General features: G+C 42.7%; 2 protein-coding genes and 1 long non-coding RNA gene across 4 annotated transcripts; 1 reads left to right on the forward strand and 2 right to left on the reverse strand.

Moving 5' to 3' along the window:
• Positions 1 to 244: 244 nt before the first annotated feature.
• On the reverse strand, positions 245 to 2,775 carry LOC116734992 (GTPase IMAP family member 7-like). The gene is made up of 2 exons (XM_032586567.1): positions 2,582 to 2,775; positions 245 to 1,727 (listed from the first exon to the last, which is right to left on the reverse strand). The coding sequence occupies exons 1-2, from the start codon at positions 2,619 to 2,621 to the stop codon at positions 784 to 786; spliced, it is 984 nt and encodes a 327-aa protein (XP_032442458.1). The 5' UTR covers positions 2,622 to 2,775; the 3' UTR covers positions 245 to 783.
• An 830-nt stretch (positions 2,776 to 3,605) lies between these two features.
• Positions 3,606 to 8,933, reverse strand: LOC116735833 (uncharacterized). Of its 2 annotated transcripts, none has more exons than XM_032587971.1 (4): positions 8,403 to 8,933; positions 8,162 to 8,230; positions 6,739 to 7,031; positions 3,606 to 5,671 (listed from the first exon to the last, which is right to left on the reverse strand). In XM_032587971.1, exons 1-4 carry the CDS (start codon positions 8,620 to 8,622, stop codon positions 4,790 to 4,792), a joined length of 1,464 nt encoding a protein of 487 aa, XP_032443862.1. In that variant the 5' UTR covers positions 8,623 to 8,933; the 3' UTR covers positions 3,606 to 4,789. The 2 variants fall into 2 exon arrangements, with proteins under 2 accessions (XP_032443862.1, XP_032443863.1); XM_032587972.1 differs by having other exon boundaries at positions 8,320 to 8,556.
• Positions 8,934 to 8,996: 63 nt separating this feature from the next.
• On the forward strand, positions 8,997 to 10,646 carry LOC116735834 (uncharacterized). Its single transcript, XR_004342444.1, has 2 exons — positions 8,997 to 9,107; positions 9,944 to 10,646. It is a non-coding gene; the product is annotated as an uncharacterized LOC116735834 (long non-coding RNA).
• The last annotated feature ends 1,381 nt before the right edge of the window (positions 10,647 to 12,027 follow it).

The following is a 12,027-nucleotide window of genomic DNA, read 5'->3' on the forward strand; positions in this document are numbered from 1 at the left end:
ACCGCAATTCCTGACAGATTGTGTTTGTGTTTTTCATGCAGGTCGGTTAGGGATAGGAGGGAGTTTGTGTAGGGGGTTTAACGCAGCATTGTCAGCCATCTTTCCAACTTGTCACTTGACACACTGCTACAGATATCTAAAGTTTAGTATTGGTCAATAACGACTGGATACAGAAAGAAAATTCTGCATTAACTTAAACTGTTTCTTTTTTAAAAAAAACAAAAAAACAACAACATAGACATAATGGTATTAAATTATAAATTTATTTGATAACTCTGCACCAGTACAGCACGCTTAAATACACCAATAAACTTCACAAGCTTGGTCAAACACGTACAAGTAACAATTTTAGACACGTCTAAAATATCCAGGGCAGTGCGTACTCCAGTTCTCAGTTGTCCTGAGGACTTAAATGGAGAAATGGTGCCTTAGAACAAGATAACCAGCGGACTCTGCCCTGTAAAATGAGCAGGAAGTTTAACGGCCACAATCTGCTGCCTTCATGGTAAACGGAGTAAGCAGAAGCATGAATGACTTTATTTTGTAAACCACACTGCTTGCAGGTAATTGAATTGCTTTACGAGCCTACTTGCAGTACCAAGAAAAGCTCAGTTCTTTCCTGTACATAACGAATGTACCATTGTCTCAAAGGCTATAGCTTTAATCATCATCATGACATGTAAACAAAACTCACACAAACATACCTAATATGTCATTCTTCTCCCGAAATGTGGGTAATCCACAGAGAGATTATAGATAAAACTGTGATAGAAAAGTTATTTTTTACTTTTTCCACCATGGTATTTGGTTTAGAAACTTTAACGGGATCTTGAAGAACATCCCGGTCCAAACGACTGCTCCTGCAAACAGGTATCCAACTGGAACCTGCAGAGCAAAGCCCAACAGCAGGACCACCAGCATCAAGGACAGGAGGATGTTGGAGACCTTGCTGATTTTTATTTCTTTCTCTGCTTCCTTTCTTGCATTCTCTTCCTCTTTCCTCCAGAGCTCTTTAACCTTCTTCTTCAGCTCCTCTTCTTTGTACTTGAGCTTGAATTCTTCCACTTTACGGCCAATGCCGTTGCTTCTCTCTGCCAGGATGCTCTCCTGTCTTTCTCTGATCTTGCTTTCCTGTTTGGGATAAAGCTTTGCATGGTAGTGACTGCCTCCGTTCAGGGCCACCAGCGTCTCGATCTTCTCCAGAAAGCGCACCACCTGCACCTGGTCCTCCGGGTTTTTGTTGTTAAAGACGTGGAAGCCACCGCTGCACTTGCGAATGAAGTTGCGGAGGTTGTCATCGCTCTCGGAAATGACTTGGTTTATTGTTTTCCCCTCCAGCCGATCCCCGTGGGTGAACAGCACGAGGGTGTAGTCCCACACCCGCGGGCCAAACTTAGCTTCAATCAGTTTCTGGGTGTCTTCGTCCTCCTGTGTCAACCGTCCTACTGGGACCACAAACACGAAGACGTGAGGGCCCGGCTCGTGGAGCGTAACGCGCATGAGAATCTCTCGAATGATTTCGTCCTTGTCGCGGTCTTTCTCAAACAGCCCAGGCGTGTCGATGACCACGACGGGCGTCTCTTCGATCATCCCCTCCTCCTTTTCACAGTGGATGGTGACCCTCTTAAGCTTCATGTCGGATTTAAAGACAACTCTGTTGAGAATTGTGTTCCCGGTGCAACTCTTGCCGACTCCACTCTTCCCAATGAGCATGATCCTCAAAGGTTCTGAAAAGAAAATGAGCAAAAGAAATTACACTTCTATTGACAGAAACTATATTTTCTGTCTTTACTTGTTCAGAAATGTAACATTAGCTTATGGTAGTTAACTACAGAATTGTGGTGCTAATAGCAACTACATGATGGAGTAGCTCTGTTAGTTTTTTTTCTGACTTGTTCTAAACTGTTTTTGTTGACAAATTGCTTTTATAAAAAGCACATGAGGTGGACTAGCAGCGCTTGCTAACCACTAATCCAGGACATGTTACTGTGAAGTTATACATACGGAAGAGGATTAGGGCCCCGAAAAAAAAAAAAAAAAAGAATTCTGAGATTAAAGTCAGAATTCTGAGATTAAAGTCAGAATTCTGACTTTAATTTTAGAATTCTGAGATTAAAGTCAGAATTGTTTGGTTTTTTTCGGTGGCCCTAATCCTATATATATATATATATATATATATATATATATATATATATATATATATATATATATACGGTACGGTATATATATTAAATTGGTTTAATTAAAATAAGTTTACATCTCAATCTAACAGGGTGATGAATAAATAACTGACTCTGGATCATAGCTGAGTTGAATTTTGTTATTCAGATCCTAATACGACCTTAAAGTTTCACTTTCTGGTTTCTGTTTCAAATGGTTGAAATGTTTAAGGTTTGAAACGTGTTACTCCTCTTAAAGTAGCGATGTCTTTTAAGCAAAGATGTGGTTATTCATCTTTCTACTTGTTTGGGCTCATTTGCATCATCATAAACACGTTAGTTCTAATTTCCTGGTCTCTCTTCCTGGTAAAGATTTTCCCTAGAGAACCAGTGACCGTACTACACTTTCACACTTGGCCTACCTGTGGTCTGTTTCGCGTCCGGGTTTCCGACAACAGCCATGGCAGAAATCAGTTCTGGGTTGGAAAATAGCTGCAGCTTTAAATATCCAGTCCTAATATATCATACAGGTTTTTACGAAAGGAGAAAAACGAAAGGGAAACTAGAGCCAACAGATATGAGGCTGTGACGGCCGCTAGTGAAACTCGCCAAGTGATCAAAGGCTGGAAAAAGCAGCTATCTGGCGACATCTAGTGGTAATTATAAAGTACGTATACCTCTGCATCCCGTACGTATCTGTAGACTTTGCAATCCACCTAATTAAAGAGACAGTAATTTGTAATAGCTGTTTACTCCATCAGGGTTTATACATATTTTTCCAGAAAAAAGTAAGATACCAGCATAAACCAAAAGCAACGACACAACGATGAAAGGACCTAGGGAATGGAGGAAGGACAAAAGGAAAGAAACAAAGGAAGGAGAAACACAAGAAGAGAAGTGAAGGAGGAAAGATGCAAGGACAGAAGGGATGGAAGACGATAGGTACGAGTGAAGGAAAGGACAGAGACAGAAGTGAGGTAAGAGACACAAAGAGGGATAGAAATAAGGGCACAAATGAGGGCAACAAGGAAGGAAGGATATAAAGATGGACAGAGAGGATACCAGACAGAAAATCACATATAGAAAATGTATTAGGAAATAAAGTCAGAGTAAAACTTGAAAGACAACCCTTATTTGACATGCAGTCTGTGAAAGATTTGCACTAAAAATGGACGTGGGGTGCGTGCCGCGGTGGCGTAGGGGATAGCACGACCCATATTTGGAAGCCTTGAGTCCTTGACATGGACATCGACTTCCGGACTCGGCGATCTTTGCCGCATGTCCTCCTCCCTCTCTGTCCCCCTTCCTGTCAGCCTACTTTCGTATAAGGGACACTAGAGCCCACAAAAAGACCCCCTGGAGGGGTATTAAAAAAAGTGGATGTCAGTAATTATGGCTTCCAACATGGCCTGTTACTTTTAGGCTGGAATGATCGCAGGGCAAACAAACTGTTCCAAGTTAGAATTTATTGCAGATTTTCTCTAGTTCACACAGAGTAAAAAATATTCATATAATCTTAAATATATAATTACATCTCTACGAAATCCCAGTTGCAGAGAAACTATCCACTTTCTCCAGCTATCAAGAATCTTCTGTCACATTCTGGGCTGGATGGTCAACAACTAGCCGAGTTTGTTTAAATAGATTGCTTTTTAGGGGGTTTAAAGGAATAGATCACAATTTCTAATATGGAAGAGGTCAGTGCCAATATATTTGCTTAATGCTACGTTTTGGTGTGTTGGGATCATGGTCCTGTTGGAACATTCAACTGTGTCCAAGTTTTATCCATTTTATATGACTGGAAGCCAAACAAACCCTCCGTTTGATACTGTCACCATGATGCCTGATTGTTCTAACATTATTCTCAGAATTTTTGATAAAGAGCTAAATCTTTGTCACGACTGACAATTTAACAGTTCTCCAGAAGGCATTTTGATTGTACTTGTGGGCAACTTGATATTTCCATCAGGCTTGAAGATGACCATTTAATAGCTGGGGTTTGTTTCTTGGCCAACACCCTCTCAGTTCATTGAGCTTTGAACACCTTGGCTTTTCTTGAACATCCTAACCAAATTTCTTGTTGACGCCGAGGGTCACATGGCTAAAGCTTGGACACAATCGTGTTTGCTCCAATGGCACATTGATCCCAAAAACACACCAAAACTGGTTTTGGAATATTTGCTCAGTTAACCGTAACCATTAAATCCACTGGAAATGTTTGACGACGCTTTAAAGTCCATCAGCAGGAAACAAACCAGTTCAAACAAACTCAACTGACTCTGCTAGGAGGAACGGTCCAACACCAAACCAGAATTATGCCAGAACCTTGTTGATGATTTCTAGGTTCAACTCACTAATGGAACATACTGTCTCCAAATATTATCATGAGGTTCAAATACATCCTTAAAGGCTCAAAATGAATTCCTTCGATGGCGAGTGTATGTAAACTTTTCACTGGAAGTGTAAGTGCAACAAACTGAAAGTACATAAAAACACAAATTGATCTCTCGAGGTTTCTGATGAGTTGAAACCTCTTCTTGATAATGTTCTTGTTCACAACATAGAAGAAGTCTTCATAAAGGAAAATTTCAAACGAGGCTCAAAATGACCATGTTTCTGCCTTAAGCTCATCATTTCCGATCTGCCAGTCTTTGCAGCAGCGCAATGACCGTATCCTGCTTGGAGGAGAGCAGCTCCAACGCCGTGGCTATCCTTCCAAGAGACTCTGACATCCGCACCTCCCTCCTCTCACGCCTCTTCTCTCTGGCTTCCACCCTGCGCCGAGCCACCCGATCCAGGTAGCCCTGCTCTTCCTGCTGCTTCAGGACCTCCTGGAACAACCCGATGCTGCCTTGCTCCTTGTTTCCTTTCTGGTTCTGCCCCCCTGATCCCACACTCGCAGGCGCAGATATCGAAGTGGCACTGGAAGCGGTGTGAGAGGAAGACGTTGTGGGGAACGAAGAGAGGCCAAGGATGTTCTGAGTGTGGCTAAGTGGGGTCGTACCGAGGCAGAAAGGTGTGACGCCCGACGTGAAAGACGGACCTTTTCGGCTTTTGTAGGCCGACGAGCCCAGGTCTGTGCTGCCGGATGAGCCGAGAGCAGAAGATGCAGAGGCTGTTTCAGTAAAACATGGTGAAGAGATAAACGATGGAGACGGCACGATGGTCGCTGGCTGAATGCTAGTAGCGACAATGTCACCATTGAGGACAATAACAGGCTTGACCTCTGGAGCATTGACAAGCGTAACAGTTGTTGCAGTCTGTGAGGGACTGGCAGCGGTGCTACTCATGATTTGGCTGGCGGCAGCTCCCAGACTGGCCGTATCCAAACCCCCGGTCCCAGCAAAGTCCCCATTGGGACGGATGATGGTGGTGGGCTGCGGAAGCTGTGCTGGTTTTGCAGGGATCTTTGTTGAAGGAATGGCCAGTGAAGAAGCTGTACTGCTACCTTTGTTCCTTTTGTTGCTAATGATCTGCGAGCCAATAGTATCACAGAGCGTGGCGTCCATGAGCTACAGAGAGAAAAGGAAAACCACAAACTATTTTTATTAATGATACCAAGATGAGCAGCTAGTCATACCATGTAAAATTAACCTAATTAATACCCCTCAGATCACTGTAAAGCAGGAAGATACTGCCTTGAATTTTGTCTCTGGAAATTTTGAAGGACTTTTACAGACAATACAAAATACATATAGACACAGAGGCTTTATCTCCCGGATTGTGTACTGCTGCATAGAAGAAAAGAGATCATCCTTTAATATTATGAGCTCATACAAAGTTAAGAAACTCTTCTATTGTACCAAGCACAAGAAATCCTGCACACTTTCTTGTTCAAATTTCACACTTTTCCTCACTCACAATTGTCAGAGTTGTCCATCCACAAAGGTTGAGTTACTTTATAAAAGAAAATGCTTCTCCAGGGATCTGGCTCTAAAGGAAGAACATGCAAAAAGTACACACTGGCAAGGAGTGAAGAACTGACGATGGGTGGCTGGACAAGTGGACGGAAAATGGGAAAAAAAATCAATGATTTGGTGGATGAATGAATGATGGTTAGAGACGATAATAAGATAGATGGGTGATAGACAGAAGCAGATGAATGGATGAGTGTATGGAGGCATGATGGATAGATGGATGAGTAGAACATTTAGACAGTGATCCTGGAATCAGTCCAGTTATAAGTCACGTTAAAGTTGAAGTCTTTCATATTTTAACACTCAAATCCATTGGGACTGTTTTTGTTGTGGAATCACTCAGATGTGCTAACATCCTGCTAACACAATGTTCAGCCCTGACTTTTGTTTCTACTGCTTCTTTTTGGGGATTCAGATTTTGTGTCGCCTCCATTCATCTTAAAGGAAAACCTGTTAGACCAGATAATAGCAGTGCCTTCATTCTACAACACTGCAAAAAGACAAAGCAAAAGAGGACAACAGGACAGTCTGTGCGCAATCATTCTTTTATCCAAACTCATTACAAAATGTCATTCCTATATTCTGCTGCTTTAGGAAGGTTTGGATTAGTCTTAAAATGCCCAGCAGAGGGATTTGTCTCCACGCTCCTCCTCCTGACTTACATCAAAGAATTCCCAGGATGTTTTGGCATGTCCCGTCTCCCGGCTGCGGTCCTTGACCCTCTTGTACGTGACAATGAGGTTGTTCCACTTGCGGCGGATTTTTTCCACGGGAAGGACGTGGCCCTTTGAGACCATCTCTTCCTGGACGCTCTGGAAGAGCTGGGAGCGCTCCCGCGTCTCATACAGACCCCAGCGGCGGCCGACGGCCTCTATCAGGCACAGGACAGCTTTGGAGGAGAAATCGGAGCCGGAGGAGAGCGTCTTGTCTGAGGGAGCAGGTGGCAGCACTGCAGCTGGGACGGGACAAAGGCGGCTTTGATCAGGGGCTTTCTCGCCGCACTTATCCTCTCATAACTTTAAAAGGAGCACATAAATCATAGCTGGTGCTGCCGTGACATACTTAAGAATATGTGCCCAAAAAGGATGACACAGGGTTTCCATCAAATTATTATAAGCCTGGCGGGCCACCAGGCTTTACTTGCGCCCCCACCAGGCTAAACAATGTTAATTTATTTTAGTTTTTTTTTAAATGATTGCCTTTTTTTTAAAGATTTTATAGTTGGTGTTTAGGTATTCGTCTTCCATTCTCCCAAAAATGCATAACTATATAACTAATGCATAAGTAATATTTTCAAATTTCCTGTCAACTTTGAACATTTTTTAACTCAAAAACATGGCGGCGGTGGTTGGGCACTAGAGTTTTCTGGGGGAAACCCTGTGACAGATAGACATTTTTTGGTGGAATTGACGTCATTCACCAACACAAAGTGAAAAAGAAGGAAGAGTGGATGATTTTCAACATCATTTGCAATTGAAAATGTGATTACTGCAGAGTGAATTTGCACATCTAGAGTCAAATTATTCCACATTGTTCTCAGCAAAACACTTGGAGTCAGATGAGATGGAGAGTGTCTACTGGAAATTTAGATTTTTCGATTGAGTTCAGGTACAGACTTTGACTAGACCATTTCAACACTTTGTGTCTGTCTGTGTTTTTAATGCTGCTGCCCATTAGGAACACGAACCCTTTCCACAGCCTGAAGGCTTTGGCAGCCTCACAGGCTTTCTTCAGGGATCTACCGATTCTAGCTCAACTCATCTTCCCATCAAGTCTGACCAGCGTTGCACCCCCACAGCATGATGCTGTCACCACCATGTTCCACAAAGGGAATGGTGAAAACAGAGCTGTGGAAATCGTGAATCGTTTTCCTTCACTTCACTTTGTTTTGGCCGATCACACCAAATCGCAACAAAACGTATTCAAATGATTTCTGGAATAAAGTGTGAAAAAAACGATATGGAGGCTTTTGTAGATGATACTAATTTAATGGCTTAATCGCATTTGTGTATTTCGTGCATTTACCACCTAGAAATATGCAGCATATCACTGGATTTTACGCATCAGTGTGGTTTCTTCTCTTACCTGGGGCAATCTTCAGGTATGTTTTCCCATCGGCTGATGATGTAAAGAACCGATCTGTGCTCACGGGATCTGAGATCAAACAAATTACATGACAAGACTTGAAACGGTGCCTGTATGAATTATGGTTACTATGAGGTATATTAACATGGAGATTAAACCTCTTATAGTTTTTAAACAATAACTGAGGTCCAGTGTCGACAGACTGATCTGTGGCCCCATGAATGGACTCATCTGTGCTCACACAGCAGAACGGAGGGAGCCGAGGTGTTGGCCTGCAGCTCCGTGTCAGTCAGTTCCTCCGCAGTCTGCTGCGCCCCTCCTCCTGCTCCCGCTCTGCATGCGGCATCTCCGCAGGGCGCAGGCGACTCCCGGCTGCCCAAACCCAGCGCAGATGAGCTTTCATCCCCGGCTTCGGTTTTCACATGCATCGCTGCGCCGCCTCCATGCAGGTTCGCGTCCATGGCTGCTGCGGCATGGAGGAGAAGAAGAAGAAGACGAAAAACAAGAAGGGGGGAAAAAAAGAAGAAGGAAAAAAAAAAACTAACGTATGCGCACGTTTTTGTCTGCGCAGGCGTTCAACGGGAGAGAAAGTTTGGAGATCGCGGTTGTTGATCGGCGATGCACGCTTCGGCCGGAAGTCACGCCGCCGTCGCCGCCGCGTTCGGCTCGAGGAACGTTCCGCTCGGCCGCGTGCGCGCCAGGGCGACGCTCCCCCCGCGCGGGTTTTGTTTTCCAGCGACGAGCGGAGAAATGGCTGCGCCGTCCACCTCAGCTCAGCTGGCGGATGCGCAGGGCGGCTGCGCAGCTCGCAGCACGGATTTGCTGTTGGGGAAGCGTGACAGTGACGTCAGCTGATCGCACGGCACGTGGTTAGTGAACGCCGCAGCTTCAAAAATAAAGTCAAAGGCATCAGTTCAAACCCACAGGAAAAAGATGCGTACCCAGGGTAGGTCTGATCTAAAACGTGTTCAAAAACTGGATGTTGGTTCAGTAATTTATTTTAACGCTATTATTTTTCTTACATAGATATTAATACATATCAAGCATTGATATTTGGTTATTTGGATGATTATAACTTACAGCTAATAAAAACAAACTACAAATATAGGCTAACTGATATTAGCCTCCATGATAATTTTTTAATTCATAAAAGGCGAGTTTGTAATAATTTAGGAGCCTGTTGACTTGGTCCATACAATCCTCCTTGCTCAAGAAGGGTGAACCCCAAAATGTCACAAGTGAAGCTGATCACAGGAAAATTGAGTGGAAGAAAAAAAAAGGGCTATAAAATCATTAAGTCCGTAACAAAGCTACTGGTTGATTGCCAAATGGAGATGCAAAACTGACAATAATTCACGCAAACTAAGCATTAAGTGTACAAGCTTATATTTCTTGAATTAAAAATATATTTAGGCCCGAGCAGCTAAGTGCTGCGAAGGCCTATTGTAATTGTACTCTTTCTTATTTTTTAGTTCGATCAAATGAATCGCATTTGATCGAACTCCTCCTAGGGATTTTGATCGATCAGCTTCAAACTTGGTCAGTCTGTTCATAAGGCATGGCTGATTAAAAGTTATCAAAACGGTGAGTTTTCGTGCATGCTGAAGGGGCCTGTGGGATCAGGTGGGATCGACGGCGTTTCCGTCGATCCCACCGCATACGGTCGTCTCTAAATAATACATCCATCATCGGATTTCCACGTAACTTTTTATGATCGACTCTTGTGAACCTCTAAGGAGCCCAAAAGCACTGAATTGTAATTTGACTCCACTGCACCCCCAGGTTAATCCATCAGCCAATCTGCACCAGATTTTTTGTGCGTCGCCGAGGAGCGCTGCCAAATGCATCGGTACGTATCGTCTGGCAGACGGGCGTGGGAACTGCGGGAGAGCGTCTGCGGTGGCTGGCTGGCGGCGGTGCCGGAACCCCGGCGGTTGGAGCGGCGCTGAGCTCTGAGGGCCGTCCGACGCCGTTTGCGGCTTTAATTCTTATTGTTGAAATAAAATTTACTATTGGCTGAATTTGGGGTTTTCAAGAAGTCTAAGCTAAGCCATCAGTTGGACTGCCATGTTTGATCTCACTTCTAAACATCCAACAATGTTTTTTTTTTTTTTCAACTTTTCAAGAAATTTAGGATGATTGCACAAGTTTGGGAAACACTCTAGGTTAATTTATTACAGAAACATTCACAAGACATCCACAGTCAGTGCAGACGTGTGAACCTTTTGGCAGTTTTAAACATAGTACCACAATGTAATAAAAAACAAGCCACATAAAACAAATTCATTTAAGCATAAAACATACAAAAACATAAAAAAGAAACTGTTATTACAAATTGCATTGGTCCTGCATTTTAAAAAAACAAACTTAAGATCTTAATTGTATTGAACACTTGGTCATTTTTGTTTGCAGTTTACTCACGAAAGCATTGAAAATGAAGATTTCGGAGATCGTTTTAGAAGAAAAAAAAAAAGAGTTTCTCAAAGAGATAAACATTTGGCAACTGCTTTCTGTACATGGGAGGCAGTCCAGGCTTTACGCACAATTACATCAGCTTTTGTGGGAAATTAATATTAATAATACATACCTCTCGCATTGCGGTAATGCATTCCTCTTTACATAAAAGACTGAAGGTTGACATCAAATCCTTATCTGAGTAATACTTTTATCAACTGATGTGCTTAACCAGAATTTGGATTTTAACAAAGAGGAACAGCAACATAATAAAACTTCAAAAGTGGCTGCAAATACAAACTTGGCCTCAACAGGCCACCGTTAGGTCAAAAATGAGTACTGGTATTCCTCCATGGATTAAAGCAGGTTTAGTGAGACTTTGGCCATGTTAAAATGTCCAAATTGCAAACTCAGTTTTAATCTGTGAGAGCTAAATCCAGGTTTAGTTTTCGCTCAGGGTGGATTTGCGGCGCATGGTGCGATCATGTTGTCGTGAACCGTTGCAACAGATAAAGGCTTCGGATAACTTCAGCAGTTCATCCTCCTAAAATGCACCGTTATCATTTCATTAATATGCATCCTCCATTGCATACCTCTCAATTTTCATAAGTTAAGGCCATAAATATTTGTAAATAAATACTAAAAACTGTCATAATCTAGCTACGTTTTAGCACTTTAAAATCTTGTGTTAAAAAAAAAGAATTATCTTGGACTTTTGGTTATTTCTAGTTGTAAACATCTTAGGTTATGCCGCCATTTTATTCCCCACACAATGTAAAAGTCTGTGGGCCAACCGGTTGCAAAAGTGAGTCTCAAAGTTCCCTCAACAAGGCTTCAGAGCAGACGGTTGAGTTCTGTGTTTTAGTTCAACGCATTCCTGACCAATCCACACAATAGTTTCACATGGCAAGGGAGCATGTGACAAGAAGGGGCGGACGACATGAGGCTGAGAACAAAAATGACACCATTTTCGTCACATAACTTCGACAACAAGAACCGATTTCAAAACGTCGGCCCGACCCTGCAGGACGAGACTTTTCTGAGTTTACTCTAAGACTCTCAGGATGAAGATAACCACAGAACATCATAGAGAATCTGCTGTACTTCAGTTCATATCGAAGCATGTTTTTCAAAGAGTGTGCCATACGTTCAGTACTGGAACATTTTTTTTACATTTTCTTTCATTAGTTCAACAGAATATTTAAAAAAACAAGGTGGATCCTGGTTAGATAAAGAGCAATCAAATTACCGTATTTTCCGCATCATAAGGCGCACCTTCAATGAATGGCCTATTTTAAAACTTTTTTCATATATAAGGCGCACCGCATTATAAGGCGCGTAGAATAGATGCTACAGTAGAGGCTGGGGTTACCTTATGCATCCATTAGATGGAGCTGCGCTAAAGGGAATGT

Source organism: Xiphophorus hellerii, chromosome 16 (genome assembly GCF_003331165.1).
Source record: "Xiphophorus hellerii strain 12219 chromosome 16, Xiphophorus_hellerii-4.1, whole genome shotgun sequence".
Classification (NCBI taxonomy): Eukaryota; Metazoa; Chordata; class Actinopteri; order Cyprinodontiformes; family Poeciliidae; genus Xiphophorus; species Xiphophorus hellerii.